Consider the following 18648-nt stretch of genomic DNA (forward strand, 5'->3'; position numbering starts at 1 on the left):
AATATTTTTGTGCATAGGCAAAAATTGCATACAACAAACCATCAGGTGTCACTATCTCAGCAACCTATGAAAAACGTTTTAATTTTTGAAATATTTCCACTTTTGGAATTCTGGATAAGGGAGAATCAATCTATATGTGTTTGTGTGTAGATAGGTATGTATGTTGTAGTTATTAATTCAACAGGGCAATCAAAAACAAGGATACACGGGTTCATTTTTTGCTTTTAGTTTACTTCATTGATCAGTTCAGATAGTAAACATTATATTAATAATTACAATAATTTTAATAAAATGGAGCTATTTTAAAAGGTTCGGTTCTCTTGGATCACAATGACAAAATGTTCCAAAATTTACAAAACAAAACAAAACAAAACCAGAAAGAAGTACAGAACAGAGCAAGGCAAGCTCGGGTGTCACAGAAGCGGTAGCGACAAGCCACAGTTTACAACATGGCTGCAACAAGTGTGGTGGGGAGGCCTGAGAAAAGGCAAGAAACCAGCGCATCATGGCATGGGGAGAAAACTTTCCCCTTCCCCTTTCCAGGTTAAAAATTAAAATTAAAAAAAAAACACATTAAAAGGCATGCGGAGCAACCTGTGAGAACAAGCACAAAGCTAGTACCGTCAAGTGGCCAACTGCCGACCCCGGGTGCAAGTCGGCCCATTGGCACAAAAAACAAATAATAGGCTCACTGTCACTGCCTCTCCGAGGGAGGCACACAAGGCCTTGCCCCACTCCCACCAACCCCCACATATCACTTATGGAAGCGCAGGGCTTGCTCCCCGACACACACACATACACACGCACACACAACCACCACCAGAGAGATTTCCAAACACAACACGACACAAGTAAGAGCACACCTGGAGTGCATCTGGAAGGAAGTGTGCAGGCCTAACCTGTTGGGAGAAAGCAAGAAATGCACCGGTAGCTTTCGTTCGATTCTCGTCGCATTTATGGCAGTGCTCAAATTATGGGGAGAGAGGGTCCGTATGGGGGAAAGGGGGGTCTTAATGAAATCCCCAAGCCCCACTGTTTTGTTCCCTTCATTTCCGCCATTTTATGTCCTACAAAAGCCTGCCATGAGATGCAAAACACTGGAGGTGAGCGAGCCCAAAACCAACAATAATGGGACCACCACCACCACCCTCTGCAACTTATCACTGATCTTATAGCTCGACACCAAAACAGTGTCTTAAGCCCTTCAAGGTGTAGAGAACAACAGATAGTTGCCACATGAAGTGATAGGATGCCAATGTCAACTAACCTACTGTGATTTCATTTCATCCACGGTGTCTTCCTCGGCCTGATAGTGTCAGCTAGGGCTCCTATGGCTATTTCTGGTCCAATTCAGTGGAATGAGCTGGAGGACACTTTCCCTTAAGGATTTCTTGAACACTTTTTAAAGACCTCAGATATTGCCCACCCACCTTTCTGGGTTCCAGTCATGGTATGCAAAGTCAACAGGGAATGTGCCTCCATTTTTGAACCACCAACTTATTTTGATCCAAATTTCTTTGAGGTTTCTAGCTGGCTTTTGAGACGCAATGCAATCCAAGGGCAAAGGATTAAATGGGTGCCTCAAAAAGCCTTCCCCCTCAGCAGAAAGGATCCTGATCCTTCTTTGAGAGTCTGTTTCCAGGATTGGTCTAGACATTTCCATACCCTTACCACGTTTTACAACTCAGCCAAGCCCAATCCAATGCCTGTTAGGTGTGTTGGACTGCAGGACGCAGCATCCCAATCGCTCTCAGTCATTATTATGCCTCTGTGCTGGGGTCAGAGACAGCATCCCTTGGAGGATGCTGGTATGTCAGACCGCAGCACTCAGTATCCCCAATGGCTCTCAAACATGATGGGTCTGTGCTGGGGTCAGGGATAGCAATCTCTTGGAGGAACATGAGTGGAAAGGCTACAGTCCTGTTCCTGTGCCTCTCTGGGGCATCCCATAGACACCTGCTTGGTGTCTATGAAAAAAGGATGCTGAACTAGATTTGCAACTATTTGTGTGCTCTTTATACCAATTATGGTTGGGGTGGGGGAAGCCTCAAGATCTTCTGCTTTCTTGGAAGCCCCTTTCCTGTCACATAATGTAGAAACATAGGACCCTGTAACTGTCTGGTCAACTCTTATCCTCTCTCATCACTGGTTGCACTGGTTAGATCACCTTGACGTTGCAGGCTGACAAGATCTGTGAGTGCTACGAGGTACCCACCACTGCAACCCCCCAGAGATGGCCTTTCACCAATGACAGACCCCTGCAGCTACCAACCTAAATCCAATTGTTTGTCCCAAGTAGAGCAGTCCCAACCATCGAGTGCAAGGAACATGTGTAATGTTGACTTACCCAATGATGATCGAGTCAGTGGGTCTACTCAAGTTGAGACGAATAATTGGAGCTAGGCCATCTCCCCCAAAACGTGAATCATTGCTGGTAAAGAACAGCCAGATCATGCAAAGCTGTTCTCATCTGCTCTCTGCTTTGAAAGGCAGCTGCCCAGATGAGCAGCCCTTTAGACCAGGGATGGCCATTTATGACTTTCTGGACGTTGCTGGTCAGACATTCCCAGCACTACTGTGCTGGCTAGGGCTGATGGGTGTTTCACCTGGAGGGCCATATATGCCATCTCCTTGCTCCAGACTGAGCCAGGCAGAAGATATTAGTGCCTTGGTTTTCTAAGCAATCAAAGGATACCTATCTGATCAGAAATGGCCCATTCCAATACAAGATCACCCAGTGCTAAGGACTGGGAACTAATACAATGGGATACAGCTTTAACTGAATTCTTTTTTAATTTAAGAAGAGATGCTTTAGCAAATTGTGCAGAAGACTTTCACAAGGAATTAATTAAACTGAAGACAGATGCTTAATGCATTGATCTTACATTGGTAGGTAGTTACTGTTATGAACACCGATTGCAAGGTCTTGTAAATGGAAATAAAGCTACTGTTTACTGGTGAATATAGTTTGCATGGAAGGGCTGTTTTACTGCCACTTCATTTTAAAAAGCATCTTCTCAGTGAAGAGCTCAACCAACCAGTGATCACATAGCTACTGTGATGGAGTTACATAGCTATCAGATACAGCTTATGACAAACTGGCTATAAAGCCCACTCTGAACAGACAAAGACCTCCATGTTTGCTTTTGTTACATAAGTGCATGCTTTTTTTCCCTTTTTTTTTTTTTTTTTTTTTTGCAAGAAGCAAAAGTGCCCGCTAAGCATCTCTTCTTTCTAATCATTCACATTTTTAACAAGGCAAAGAGCTTTTTGTATAAAGCATGATACCCAGTACAGGCAGTTTTAACAATGCAAGCAAAACTGCCCAAAAAGGAAAGGAGGTGATGTGTTCAAAACTGGCCAAACCATACGTGGAGCCAACTTCACCCAAATAGCTTCTTCTTTCATGTTCTGTCTTCTTCAGCTATCTTATACAAGGTCAGATCATTCGTCCATCTCCTCTAGTATTGTCTGTCCCAACCAAGGTTTCAGGCTAGTCCTATTCATCTCATTCTACCTGATTCCTTTTAACTGGAGATGCTGGGGATTAAATCTGGGACTTGTCCTGTGATAGCTGTTCCTGCTGGAAAACATACTACCATTATAAAAATAAGAACTAGGCCTTAGATTGGCCTCACATCATCTTGTTTCCTCACACCACACATTTAACACTATTTGGAAACATTTGTTTTTTGGACTAAGACTCCTAGAAATCCTGAACCATATGACTACATGGTGCAAAAAAAAATAGGCTTTCCAAGCTCCACTCTGCACTGGTCAAACATTAAGAAGTATCTACAGTTGCATGCAAATTGTTATGTACTGGAGGAGAGGCATGTTAAATGCACAGCAATATCCACCTCGCTGCATGGACAGGGAACAACTGATTCTCATGTGGGTTTTGTGCAGCACCCTGAAAGCCAGAGACAAAAAAAGCAACCATATGGACACTGTAGCATGGTCACATTGGTTGCCCTGGTCTCCTTTGGAGCATCGCCTTATCAGAGGAGACCATACTAGGAGCAACGCTACTCCCAGGATGTGAGATTAGCATGAAAGAAGCACAAAAGTGGAATGTAGGCATGGTTGCATAAAAAGAGCATGCTTATCTCTCTTCAGCAGTTCCATCTGCCTTCCCGCAAGTGGTCCCCTTGTACCCCATGGTCACAAAGAGAAAGAAAACAGCTCTAGGAACTGCAGAGAAGAGGCCTTTCTCATCAGTGAGGCAGAAACAGAGATAGACATATCCAAGGCCATAGGTGCATTCCCACTATGATTTAAAGCAAATCTCCGATCAGGTTATATGATCGTCATTCCCAGTTGAAACCAGTTCCAGTCCTATTTGATCGATTTCTGTCGTGATAAAGCGAGGCAAACACAAAAACCCCGTTTTTTCCAGACACTAGTTTCCTAGCGGTTCTTTTGAAAAGAATCAATTCTGAAGCGTGTTCAACAAGTGGGAATGACAGATCTGAATCGCATCATTCTGGAGGGGAGAGGCTAATGGCAGAAGGGTTTTACCATCCCTCCTCAGTTTTTGATAGATCCACCATTTCCCCCCCATGAATCGAATCTTCTATCAATATATATAATATACATATATATATATATAGTTCCCAAGCTGGGCTGCTTGGGTTGCCGCTACGTCACCGATGATGCACGGATGATTGACATGCATTTTGAAGTGGCGCAGACTAGTGGGGATGACAATCGTGCCCCCAAAAAATCAATTACAAGGGGATAATGAAAAGATCGGCTTTCATAGTGGGAACGACAGACTTTTTAGAATCGATTTACCAACACGGAGCAAAGGCAAATCCCAAACTGGTTTAAACGTAAGTGGGAATGAGGCCAATGTGTCCTGTCCCACAGAGGACAGTCCTCCCACTTAGTCTGGCCAACTCTGGCCATTCAGCATAGGCTGTGTAGAAAATTATGGGAGCTGCAGTCCAAACGTGCTTGGAAGTCCACAGCTGCTCACCTCAGTCTATCTGAACAGAAGTACTCAGTGTGACAGCATCCTCTGTTTGAGGGGTTGTTGTTTAAAGAAAAAGAACCATCAGAAGCAGCAAGACCTTGAAATTGATCATCCACAGAAGGTACCTGGTCAGAAGATGGAGGGTGTATCTACACTGCACCATTATAACAGCCATGCATCTATCCTAAAGAATCCTGGAATTTAAAACTAGTCAGGGAGTTAGCATTCTCTAGTGCACTCCCTTGAACAACAGCATTAGAGCACTCTGATAGATAATCAGCAAAACTACAAATCTCAGAATTCCATAGGCTGGAAGCAGAACAACTAAGGTGGCATGAAACTGGCATAAATGTGTAGTGTGGATACAACCCATCCATCTCGCCACCATGTACTGTCTTGTTTTAATTTTCTTTTTAAAAGAGATCAAAAAAAGAACCAAATGAGAGGGAACGGTGATGAATACTGAAGAGGATAACGTTTCTCTTTAGTAGAAACAGAGAAGATTTTGGAGCAGGTTTAGATTTTTTGGTTACACCTGCACAGGTTGCTCTCTTCCAAACCCCTGGTTCTGCACAACTGTTAGAAATATCAGAGTCCTGCGTCTCTTCTGATTGCCTTAAAGCAAGAAGGGAGGAAAAAATGAACATAACAGGTAGATCCACTGCAGTCTGGAAATTAAAAGTGGAGAGAAAAAGTGGATGGATGCTCTCATAAAATGCTCTTTCCTCCCTGGAGGCCCCTCCAGTCACTTTCCAATGCTGCATCTAGAATTTGAACTCTCTGGGTATAGAAATGTGGACTTTGGAACGCAAGTTATTAAAAATCCCCAAGCATAGGAGAAGGAGGATACGCCCAGCCAGGGTGCCACCTTGCAAAACATTTTCATCGGCCACAGCAGAAAAACCAGCCGGCTCCATACACTTTCAGTTGATTCCACCTATGTGCCATACTGCCGATTTTGACACTTTCCAACTTCCGCCACACAATTTCCTGGATGTGCATTTTGCTCTCAGCACCCCTGCACTGTGGACTTAAGTCACTGTAACACTGCCAGCTTCATCCACTAGCCTTAAGACCCCAGAACCCACGGTGTGGCATGACTGAGCAACACAAGTTAAGAAGCACACTGAAGCTTTACATGCCAAACATTCACGCAGCAGAGCCGACTGAAGCAACGTTGAGGTCAGCACCACACGTCCAACTCAAACGACACAATTTGAGCCAAATGGACACACAAACTTCACTCCAGCTCCCGTGTTTAGGTAGAATTCAGTAGAACTCTAAAGACACTATCTGTAAAGGGATTCCCCTGAGCTCCTTATGAATCAATCCAATTCATACCTTTCTCTCCGAATCCAATTTTGATCTTCGTTTAGCAAGAGTGGAAAGGATGGGCCAGTGCAAGAAGATGATACTAAATCTCAAAGGAACCCCTTTTTCTATGCATTTTGTCAGGAGAGTATGGCATCCACACATTCATTCGGTAGTAGCATATCTCCATCAAACAAGGGCAGTGGATGCTGTTTTTGTTCAAAAAAAAAAAAAAAGGCCTCCTGGAGCGCTTTCATCCACTAATGCAAAAGTGCCTTCGGGTTTTTTAGCAGGGTAGGGGGATTCATATGCCAGGAATGTTTTGAGAAAAAACAGTGAAGATGACCTGCCTGCCTCCAAACCCTACAAAATGCCAACCAGCGTTCTGCTTGTTCTCTCAAAGTGGCTGGGGAAAAAACACACACACACAGGGAATGCCCCAGGCACGAGGTTTAAGTGGTCAGGTCTCTTCACCCATTCCTCCATCTCAGAAACAGGTTTTTGCCCCAGAGGTAATGTCAGCCTTGCAGGAATATTTGCCACGACCTCAGAGAAGTTGGAGGATTATTATTATTTTTTTTACAAAAGAGGGTATTACGGAGGGGCTGGAGGAGGATCACAGCACCTTGGTTAAGAGTAAACATTTACGTGCATTTTCACAGAGTCCTCAAAATTTCATATGCCATAGAAACAGTGATATTTGTCTTTTAAATACCAGAATGCTCCCTAACAAGAGTTTAGTACATCTAGGAAAAAACCGGGGAAACGGTTGGGCTATTCGGAGGATGGGAGGGGCTTTTCAGTAGGTAAAATGGTAGGTAAACCCTTTCCCCTCCTGTCTCTTCGTCATCCTGCTAACAAAAATAAAATAAAATAAAATGGCTACCATTGAATTAGAGAGAGGGAGTAGGTTTCACCCTTGCTCACAAGTCTTTTTTTTTTTCCTGCAATGAGAAAGTCCTTCCTGAAGAGTCCACAATTCCGGCTGAACCGCAGACCGTGACAAGGACGAACTCCTGGGCCCTTCCATCCTGGTCTCCCCCGTCACTGGTCTTGCATCTGCTGCTGCATTTTCTGCAGCATTTCTTGCATTCTCCGCAACTGGAACAAGGTCAAACATAAAGAGTGAGGGGTCACAAAATCACAAGACTTGGAAGGGGCTGCAAGGGCCATCTAGTTCACCCCGCTGTCTTGAAGGAGCCTCCTGCTAAAACCTTCCTGACCGAAGCCCATCCAACCTCTGCTTATACAGGCATCCCTCCATGTCTGCGGCTTTGATATTTGCGGATATGATTATTCACGGATTTGATTAATATGTTCTCTCTAGGAATATCTAGGTCCCCCAGTGAAACTCTATGGTCAGCTTTAACTAAAAGTTGCACTGAAAGACCTAGAGATTCCTAGAGAGAACACTCTACTAGGCTTTTGTAGCTCCTCCGGCACAATTCTGTGGTCAATGTCTGTCAAATGTTGACCCCAGAGTTGCACTGGAGGACCTAGAGATTCCTAGAGAGGTGTCCTCGCAGGTAAAAACATGGTGTTTTTGTTATTTGCGGTCTTTCCATATTCACAGGGGTCTTGTGCCCCTAACCCTAGCAAATATGGAAGGACAAGTGTAGTCTTTTAAAGAAGCCGAGTCCATCACCCTCTGAGGCAATCTATTCCACTATCAAACAGCTCTTACAGTCAAGAAGTTCTTCCAAACATTTAGGTGGAATCCCTTTTTCTAGTAGTTTAAATCCATCAGTTCATGTTCTAGTCTCTGGAGCAGCAAAAAACAAGTTTGCTCCATCCCTTTCCAGATATTTAAACACGACTATCATACACTCAATCTGTATCTGTTATGTCAAGGGGTCTTATACAATGATTGCCACAGTCCTTTGCCATTTCTTTGCCTGAAGTGTCCTTGCAGCCAAAGTAAGGGTTTTGATACATTGGAAAGGAGTGGAACTCCTTCAGGGTTAAAAGCCAGGTTTTTCTGTTAGATGGATCTTCACAGGATCCAGCTAGTTTCCTTACTCTGATATCTCACAATTTTCTCCACTCAGGTCTCCTCACCTTTCTATCCTTGCAATAACCATGTGAAGTAGGTCAGGCTGAGACACAGTGATGTTGCTCAAAGTCACACAGTGAGTTCCCACAGCTCTGTGGGGACTTGAATCTGGATCTCCCGAATCCCGGTCCAACATCTAAACCCCTGCACCACACTGGCTCTCTAATGGCTTACATGCATTCCATCTTTATCCCCATCTTTGGTGGGAGTGACACCAAACTCTTTCTTCCCTAAAGCGATCCATAAAACAATGGCAATCCCTTGCGCAGCCAAAGGCCAAACCCGAGCCTTACCTCTTCGTCCTTCATCTTGATCAGCTTCTCTGTTTCAGCATCTGGGGTTGGAAGGGGCAGGATTGGAATTGGGCTTTCTATCCTGTTGTCCTGAGTCAGCTTGCTGAAGGGTAGAAGAAAAAGAAAGGTGTTTTGGTTTTGCTTTTTAAATCCAACTGGATTTCATCTCCTCTCCAATCCAGAAAGTTGTTCCATTCAATGTTGGTCCATGATATCCTACATAACCTCCCACTCTTGGGGCCATCAGTTTAAAAGACTCACTCCACCACTCAGATATTAACTCCTGCCTTCATAAATCCCTCAAAATGAGAGATTGGGATTATACAGCCCCAAGACCTTTTCCTTTTCAGACCATATTCCTTTAAAGATAAATGTGCTGGAGGCAACATGATATCAGTAGGAACCAAGCTTTCCAAAACAGCAGTGTTGTCTGATGGTGAGGGGCACCCATGGGCAATAGCCCCATTAATTCCACCATGGGGCAGAGGTCGAGGTCCCTGCATCTCAGAGAGTGCCTGAGCAAAGCTAGGGAGACCAGATGCAAAGCAAAAGACCACAGTGGCCAAGCAAAGAATCCGTTACATTTGCTGCAAAGGGACAAGGAGAATAACCCCCTTCGAAGTACTCCTTAGCCATTCAGAAAGATGGCTAGGAAGATATATCAGCCAGAACCCCCTAGCAAAAGAAAGGTACTTGACAACTCTCCTCAGATTATTACAGCACACCCCCCCCCCCAAGATCCATTAATCCCTTCCTTTCATCCTCTCCCCACTTGCAGAACAATTATTATGTAATTCAGGAAAGAGACAGCATCATGTTAACAATAGCACCATCTCACCGCTAGATGTCCCTAGAAAATGCTACATATATGTGTGTGTTAGGGTTGCCAGGAGAAATAAGGGACAGGTCTTCTGTTCTTGTATTTTGTTGGTGTTGTTGTGTGCCTTCAAGCCATCTCCAATGTATGGCAACCCTAAGGCCCTATCATAGGGTTTTCTTGGCAAGTTTTGTCAGAGGAGGCTTGCCATTGTCATTCTCTGAGGCTGAGAGAGTGGGACATGTCCAAGATCACCCAGTGGGTTTCCATGGCCATTGTATAGAAGTGGGCATTTCATATACCACATTACACATTACACATTGCACATTACCTATACACACAACTCTAACTTCCACAGTGTCCCTAACTAAATGTTATACTTTGTCATTTTGTCTTTTATATTTTACAAGATTCCTTCAACTCTAATACCATTATAAACCTTAAACCGTAATACTTGCTTGCTATTGCCATCTCTTTTTGCAAAAAAAGGGGGGCATTTCATCAGTTGCTGCTCCTCATGCAACCATTAAAGGTGCAGGGGCCCCATCTCTGATTTCACTTGGCAACTTGTGTGTGTGTTTGTTGCATGTTGTTGTCATGTGCCTTCAAGTCATTTCTGACTTAAGGCAACCCTACGGCAAACCTATTACTGGGCTTTCTGGGGCTGAGAGCGTGTCACTTGCTCCAGGTCATTTCCATGGCTGAATTATTCTTATTAAATATGACTTCTTTTTTGGGGTATAGAAATAGAGGAAAAAATAAAATATTGGAGAATGGTTTTATATTTAGAAACTGCTGCCAGATTATTACTGACAAAAAAAATTGGAAATTAGAGAATATACCTTTATATATGACTATAGATGAATGGTTACAAAAAGTTATGGAACTAAAAGAGATGGATAAATTAACAGTTTGGATAATAAAAAATCAGTAAAAAAGGAAATGGAACCCCATGGTAAAATATTTGAATAGGGTTTGGGACATAAAAGAAAGGCTGATATAGACTATTGTAAAATGAATGAAATATGAGATAGTTGGGTCAAGGTGGAATAACTACAAGCAAAGGGTAAAAGGAAAAAGATAATGAAAGATGATACGGGTATTTAAGGATTAAGAAAAATCCATTCTTATACTTCGGTTGGAAATTTGATTTATTTGATGTAAACAAGGAATATTATGAAGCAAACAGATTATGAATGGGTTCTCTTTGCTTTTTGTAAATTAATAAAGTGTGTGTGTGTGTGTGTGTGTGTGTGTGAAAAGAAACAAGGGACTCTTTGAGACACACAATACTTTCCTTAGTATATGATACTAAGCTTCCACATTAACTGCCATGACTGCATCCTGTGAATTTGCAGTTTAGGAAGCAATATTTAGAGTTCTCTGCCAGAGAGCTCTAGTGCCTCACCAAACTACAAACCCCAGGATTCCGTAGAATGGAGCCATAGCAGTTACAGTGGAATCGCAGTGCTATAATAACACAATGCAGTTGGACTCTAAGACATGCATCAGTACTGCGTTACACAGTACATAGCCAGGCTATCCAGACTTGGCCTATGGACAGTGGCAGTGTGTGCCATTGCATTGATGGTATTTGATTTTGGAACAAATAAAAACAAAATCAACACATTGGAAGCCATGCTGTGAAAGACCAATGCTGGAAAAGAATTGTTACCCATCTGTTATTCATACAGAGCTCATGTGGACTGAGCAATTTCAATACGCTGCACTGTCAGGACCTTAAGCCTGGTTGAACCTCAGTTGCAGAATTCACTCTGCAGCCGATCTTGCTCCACTGACTCTTTGCTCATTCTCCTTTTAAAGTCCAAATCAAAATACTGTATTGTTTTTTGTGGGGTTTTTGGGCTATGTGGCCATGTTCTAGAAGAGTTTATTCCTGATCTTTCACCAGCATCTGTGGCTGGCATCTCCAGAGAATGCATTCTCTGAAGATGCCAGGAACAGATGCTGGCGAAATGTCAGGAAGACACTCTTCTAGAACATGGCCACATAGCCCAAAAAAACCCACAAAAAACTATGGATGCTGGCCATGAAAGCCTTCGACTTCACAAAATACTGTATATTTAGAAGAGGAATCATAACACTTCCAGAACTGATCCTCCACAAGTTTTGGACAACAACATCCACAGTCCCTTGCAACAGGCCATGCTGACTGGATCTGATAGGACCTGAATTCTAAAATATTTGGAGAGCCAAAGTTTGCCTATCCACAGACTAAGAACTGATTCATATAGTCCTGTCGAATACTTAATAGACCAGGGCAAGCATAGGCAACCTGGCGCCTTCTAGATTTTTTGAAATGGAGCTCAGTTCCTATCATCCCCAGAGAGTATGGTCAGTGGGCAAAGACTCTGCAGACGTTTGTCCAAGATCTCTGGAAAGGTCAGGGCATCTGGATTAGGGCTTCAGGAGAACCCACCTGGTCATCTGCTGAATGCACTGTGCTCTGTAGTTCTCATAGTGAACATCACAAGTGACATCCTTCAGGTCATGCATGTGCGTCCGGATCAGCATGTTCCGCAGTTTCACAAAGTCGCAGTGTGCCTGGTTTTCCACTTGGAGAACAGCAAGAAACAGACAACGCATGGGTTAGGTATCCAGAAACAGCATCAAGAAAGAGTGAGCCAGCTTCAGCAATTCTTAGAGTAATGTTAGTGCCTCAAGCGAAGTGACGGCCCTCTATCTAATGGAGTCGAGGCAGAGATGTGAAGGTTCCCATAAAATCCGGGAAAAAAATCAGGGAGGAAAAATCAGTTTTTCCCATTTCCCTCTCTCAAAGCCCTTTTTTACCCTGGAAAAAATGGCTTGCAAAGTGACTTTCAGTCTGTAAAAGGTGCTTACGTTCCTTTGCCCCCTATTTTTCTAAAGGTTTCTCCGTGGGTGTTATTTTTTCCCCTGAAGAAAGCTGGAAAGAAACCTCTTTTGCAACCCTCCCACAATTATTATTGTTGTTGTTGTTGTTGTTGTTGTTGTGCTTTATTATACACAAGCCTCCATGGGTTGTACTTCCAGTTTTTGATGAAATTCCAGAGGTGCAATTCTCCATTTTAATTTTTAAAAGCGATGGGGATACCTAGGGGCCATGTAACATGGACGCACCATTCCCATTCTTCTTTCATGCGCTAAACTTTCATACATAATGATTCCCAAACTTTAGTCCTCCAGGTGTTTTGGATTTCAACTCTCAGACACCCCAGCCAGCTTGACCAACAGTTAGGAATTATTACTACTATTATTATTATTATTATTATTATTATTATTATTATTATTATTATGTTTATTTATATCCCACCTTCTTCCCAGTACAGGGACTCAAGGCAGCTTACAAATCTAAAACAGTCCAAATTAAAACACTATAAAATTCTGGGAGCTGAAGTCCTAAACATCTGGAGGACTAGAGTTTGGAACCACTGTGATTTCATGTGTAAAACTTTCTAGATTAATGATGGATTTGCTGTATTCAGTCCACAGGCTACTTGCCAAGGGAAAAGAAGCTATACAAAGACATCTAATACAGTGGGCCTTTGGGATCCACAGGGGTTTAGTTCCAGGATCCTGCATGAATACTAAAAAATGTGGATGATCACGCTCCATGTTATTAAATGGTGGCCACATGAACACACACACTTCAGCGTGTCTATGTTCACGCAGCCACCATTTAATACTATTTAATAATATATGTAATATTATAATAATAATATGACGATCTGTGGTTGGTTGAATTCATGGATCTGGAGCCCATGGATTGGGGCCCCCCATTGCCACAGAAAGGATTAAACCATATAAAATATCAACTTATAATGATAGTAAAAGTCACATGTACACAGCTGGCAATTTTCTAACATCCTTGTTCTAATTTCCAAAATCACATTTAAGAACATTACAATCTCAAACCCCTCAAGTTCTCAGCTTCTTGATAAATGTCCCCTTGCCTCTGTCCTTCCCCCAGTTTCCTCCCCAGCTTAATTCAGTTGCTGCAAACTGAGTTCAAGATGCAAAAGTACAGTAGTTTGCACTTAGGTAGCAGCAGGGAGAGGAGAGGAAGGGGTGGGCTCTTGTCCTTCTCTGTATGCTCAGGCAAAAGGAAACTGCTGCAGCCTCTCCTACCTTGAGTGCTCTTCCTCATTAATAACTTTTTCTACCTTGACTACAGTCTAATGTTGCTTGGTGACATACACCCCATCTATGAAATCTTGGAAGATATACCAAGACCACAGAGACAGAGCGTAGAGCAAGGAAAATTTCTTTCATACTTTGAGATGGTTAGGTTCTGTAAATAGGAAGCACTGTGCACAGATGTAATGATCAGAGCTTACCTTCTACGATGCCCCAGGGGTAGAGGCGCCCTCGTACCCTCTGGCCTTTGGCTTCCACCACTGTGTTACTGCCAATGACGGCAAAAGGAGCGCTCTCCTGGAACAAGAGGAGAAGAGGAATGCATCACTTGTGTTTTCATTTGGGTTATGATTCATTTTGTTCAGTTCTGGGTTGATTTCACCCTCTTTTCAAATAAATTAAACATCTAGGTACTCTCCTGCACACATGCTAGGGCATGGGTAGGCAATGTATGGCCCTCTATATGTTGTGGAATCGGAACTCATATCAGCCCTAACCAGCATTGCCAGCAATGAGGGTTGGTGAAAGTTGCAGTCCGGTAACCCTGGATGGTCAGTATAGTTGGTTGTGGCACGACAGCGTTCTGACAAAGAAGGGTATGCCTAACCAAACTACAAATCCCAGAACTCCACAGCATGGAGCCATGGTAGTTAAAGCGGTGTCAAACTGCATTAATTCTGCAGTGCAGATACAGCCTGAGACTGCCTTCTAAATTTTTACCTTCTAAGTAAGGTTCTGGTTTTTGGCTGTTTGACAGCAACTTCTCCAAATTCTATTTGAGACTTACCCTTCTCCTTCCAGGTATAAACAATATCATCCCAGTCTTATGGTATGTATGTATGTATGTATGTATGTATGTATGTATGTATTCTCCTTGCGCACCTTCAGCTCTCTGTCTTGTTGCTTGAAGTCCTCATCTTCATCAGAATCACACTCTGGAAACTGATAAACTTTAATTCCGAATTTGTCAATCTCCTCCCGAATCTGAGCCAAGTTGGGGGCAAGAAGAGAGAAATGGCATTAGACCTTCATCTCTGCTCAGTAAAGCAAAGGAACACTTTCAGAATTTCATTTGGACCCTCTAAAATGCTTTCATTTTAAATACATTTAATAAATTTTTAATACATGTGTATACTTTGGTATCTGTTGGGGTTTGATTCCAGGACCCCCATGGATACCAAAACTCATGGATGCTCAGGTCCCATTACAATGATGTGATAAAATGGTGACCCTTATATGAACTGGTGAAATCAAGGTTGGCTTTTCAAGCCATGGATGGTTGAATCCATGGATATGGAGGGATGACTGTATGGTCACCCCTCCGTTTTTACAGGGAATCCGTTCCGGGATCCCCCCTCAAAAAAAACGGAAATCAGCCAATATTCAAGCCCCATTGGCTTGAATGGCAGTGCACTGCCTTCGGCACCCGCCATGGCTGCACACCCCATTTTATGTCCCTTCATTTGCCCCTTGCATGTAATTGAGGGATGCAGATTCAGTCCGCACAAATGGAGGGATGACTGTATTTCTACAGTGTAGATGCACCCTTATGATGCTATTTTAACTGCTGTAGCTGCATCGTTTGGAATCCTGGGATTTGCTATTGAGGGAGAGGCACTAGAGCTCTCTAGCAGACAATTCTAAATACTCCACGCTAGTCTCCAAATCCCAGGATTCCACAGGATGAAGCCATGACAGTTACAATAGGATCAAAGTGTGGAAACTATGTAGGGGGCAAAAGACTCGAGTCAGTCCCCTGTCCTATGCACCAATGCTCCACACCATCACTCCACAGGCCTCTCAACAGGGGAAAAGCCCCATGCCAACTCACCCTCTCTTTTAGCTTCTTGATCTCTGAGGGCACGAGGCAATCGGCTTTGGCAATGAGGGGCACAATGTTCACTTTTTCATGTAGCGCCTTCATAAACTCTACATCAACCGGCCGCAACCTACAGCAAAGAGAGGCAGTGGTAGGAAGGAGAGCGAAAGACCAAAAGAATGAGGCGACTGTCATTTTCTTCCATTTTTGATTTGAAGAGAGTAAGAGTCTCGGGGCATATAACCAGAGAATAGGAGCAATGACCATGCAAGTTAGGTTCCCAAAACAAACTTAGGGCCTGAACAGACAAGCCAAAATATAGCTGCTTCGGGTCACTTTGGAGGTATGCTATTTAAATGATGCATGCGTCCTAAGAGGCCAGAAGCCATGCCAAAGCCACGCTCCAGTCCTGAGGACTGGAGTGCAGCTTTGGCACAGCTTCTGACCTCTTAAGATGTATGTGTCATTTAAACAGCATACCTCCAAAGTGACCCGAAGCAGCTTTATTTTGGCCTGTCTGTTCGGGCTCTTAGGGAAGCAACACATTTGCTCACCCTCCCTATATCTATCCTGGTCCGTGGCATCACTGGCAGAGTGCGAGGGGTGCGGCCCGCATTAGGTGGTACCCCAAAGGAACGGTGACACCCAGTTGGGCTCCCCTCCAATGCAAGAGGGGTGAACGCACACCCTTACTGGGTGACACCTTAGCTAGTGACACCACTGATTCTGGTTATGTGTTCGACTGCTCAAGCCAGAAGGGGAAACTACCTGGAAATGCCCCAAAGAAGCCATGCCTGAGTTGTGGGACTCCGCTGATATCCCCGCACCCACGATGCACCTTTAAGCACCTATAAAAACTCATCCCCATCTTACCCATGGCCGAAGGGTGAGATAAAATACAGGCAACAGTGCACTCGGTTGTCCTGAATATTCTTCCGATTGAGACCACTCTCATCTCTGAAGTACTGCTCAAACTGCTGGTCAATGTAATCCGTGATAGGCTTCCAGCTAGAGCAAAAGAGAAGGAGAAGATGGTGTAGCCGCTTGCTCAGATGGCTGTAAAAATATTCCTGCTGCTGCTGCGATTACATTTCTTCAATGCCTTTGTTTAACACAGACTCAAGGCATCTTAATATATAATAAAATGTATTTATATTCCACCCAAAGGAATCAAGGCAGATTACAGCACAAAGCGACAATAAAATACAATATAAAATAAGATTCACAATTTTAAATAATCCCATACCCCAACCCTCCTCCCAATCTTCCAATTGAAATACACCAAAATAAAACGCAAAAACAATAGACAAAACCTATAAAATATACACCAAAATCTCCCCACAATATCAACAGATTACAGGGATAGTCAATGGGCATAAGGACAATTGCCAAAGGTAGGTCAAGCGCATTCCATTCAATGTTTGGGACTGGAGAGATGTCTTAAGCTGGTGCTGGTAATGTTGGGGCTGGGCAGACCTTGCAAGGGAGAGCATCCCAGTCCCACATATTAATACAGAAGGAGAAGCCCATCATCCACAGTTTTGCTGAACTAGGCAGGCATAATGTTACATAATGTACACCCGCATCTGCAATGCACCTGAAAGTCATCTCCCCGTGCAAACCTTCCCAAATCTTAGCAATCATTGGGAGAGGACCTTCTTGGTGGCTGCTCCCAGGCTATGGAACTCCTTCCCAAGGGAGGTTCGACTGGCCCCCTCTCTGCTCTATTTACACCAACAGAGGCTTTCCAAAGACCTTCCTATCTAGATCAGTCTTCATCGTTTAACTTGTTGGGATAGAAAGATGTGCAATAGAAGGATCATTTAATTGGGAGAGAAGTATGTTTTATACACGCAATATCTATCGAATGTGTTGTCATTATTTTTAGATGGTTCAAATTGGATTGATTGTTGAATGCTTTCCCAACTTTTGTACCACATACAGTTTTTACTATTTTGCTTTAACTGACATTGGAAGTTGCTTTGGGTCCCATGGTGGGGGGAAAGTGGGATACAAGTCACATAAATAATAACTGCAATTCCCATCAGCTTTAGCCAGCATAGTCAATAGCAGGGAAGGACAAGAGGCTGCAGCCCAATAACATCTGGAAGACCACATGATTCTGACCCTTGATCTAGCCCAGCGTTTCCCAAGCTTTGGTCTTCCAGATGTTTTGGGCTTCAGCTCCCAGAATTCCTGACTGTTGGTCAAGCCAGCTAGGGTTTATAGAAGGTGAATTCCAAAAAACTTGGAGGACCAAAGTTTGGGAATTGGTGATCTGGCCTTTCATCGTCTGCTCTAACATCAGTTCTCATTTGGCAAAGTTATCTAGCCCACCCATTGCCTTTCTATGAAACGCTGGAGAGACCACATCCTTGCATCTTGTCTACACCAACTAGTAAAAGGTAAAAAGGTGGTCTTTGACCATAAAGGAGGGGGAGGGTGTCAAAATCCTTATCTTCAGAGAGGTGTTTTTTTCCGGCCAGCCAAAGGGGCACAAAAATACAGCCAATGTCTTGGTTCAGCCCTTCTCTACGCCCAAAACCTTAAAAGCAGTTTAACTGGTTAACTGTCAGGACCAGGCATCTCTGATCAGGCTCTGAAAACTACAAGACACAGAGAGTTTGTGGGGGAATCAGTTATTCCAGAGGGCAAAGGAGTCAGATAAAGGATTGGCTAAATAGAAGGAACCATGACCAGGCCCCATCATTTTTCTTTATTGCAGAATTGACCAATGTAGGAGGGGAGCTTACCACTCTGTGTTGTTAACAGCATCTCCAAAACCAGGGGTGTCGACTATGGTTAGCTTTAGCTTCACCCCCTTCTCCTCAATGTCCACGGTGTGTTTCACAATCTCGACTGTCTGACTGATTCTTTCTTAATATACAAAGATAAAAGAAGAAAAAAGAATGGAGGTTAGCCTCTACAAAGACCTTCCCCTTCTCCCATCCACAAACTCCCTAGGGGACCTTAGAAGCAAATCACTCAGCTTCATTATTCCTCTGGCCAAATCTGTAACATGGGGCTAGAATGATGGCTCTGTGTTATTTCTGTCAAATGTCAAATGGGTCATTTAAAATGTATTTAATTCCAATGCTCAAACCACTACACCATGCAGGCCCTCTAAATAGTTACAGTGGATCCTTGTTATCCCCTGGGGTTTGGTTCCAGGATATTCCATGGATAACAAAATCCATGGATGCTCAAGTTCCATTAGCTATTATATTGGCATACAGTGGA

General features: G+C 43.4%; 1 protein-coding gene across 4 annotated transcripts in view; it reads right to left on the minus strand.

Annotated features, from left to right (window-relative positions):
• Positions 1 to 228: 228 nt before the first annotated feature.
• The window catches only part of SEPTIN5 (septin 5), a 57001-nt gene continuing 38581 nt past the window's right edge, over positions 229 to 18648 (minus strand). For all 4 annotated transcript variants that reach the window (XM_089489951.1, XM_089489953.1, XM_089489950.1 and 1 more), the window contains exons 4-11: positions 18162 to 18285; positions 16282 to 16416; positions 15421 to 15538; positions 14472 to 14573; positions 13790 to 13886; positions 11893 to 12028; positions 8636 to 8738; positions 229 to 7390 (exon numbers count right to left, since the gene is read on the minus strand). In XM_089489951.1, the coding sequence (XP_089346077.1) occupies positions 7334 to 7390; positions 8636 to 8738; positions 11893 to 12028; positions 13790 to 13886; positions 14472 to 14573; positions 15421 to 15538; positions 16282 to 16416; positions 18162 to 18285 (872 nt within the window). In that variant the 3' untranslated portion in view covers positions 229 to 7333. The remainder of the gene's footprint in view (positions 7391 to 8635; positions 8739 to 11892; positions 12029 to 13789; positions 13887 to 14471; positions 14574 to 15420; positions 15539 to 16281; positions 16417 to 18161; positions 18286 to 18648) is intronic.

Source organism: Sceloporus occidentalis, unplaced genomic scaffold, assembly GCF_023333645.1.
Source record: "Sceloporus occidentalis isolate IW3139 unplaced genomic scaffold, rSceOcc1.0.p SCAF_41, whole genome shotgun sequence".
Lineage (NCBI taxonomy): Eukaryota > Metazoa > Chordata > Lepidosauria > Squamata > Phrynosomatidae > Sceloporus > Sceloporus occidentalis.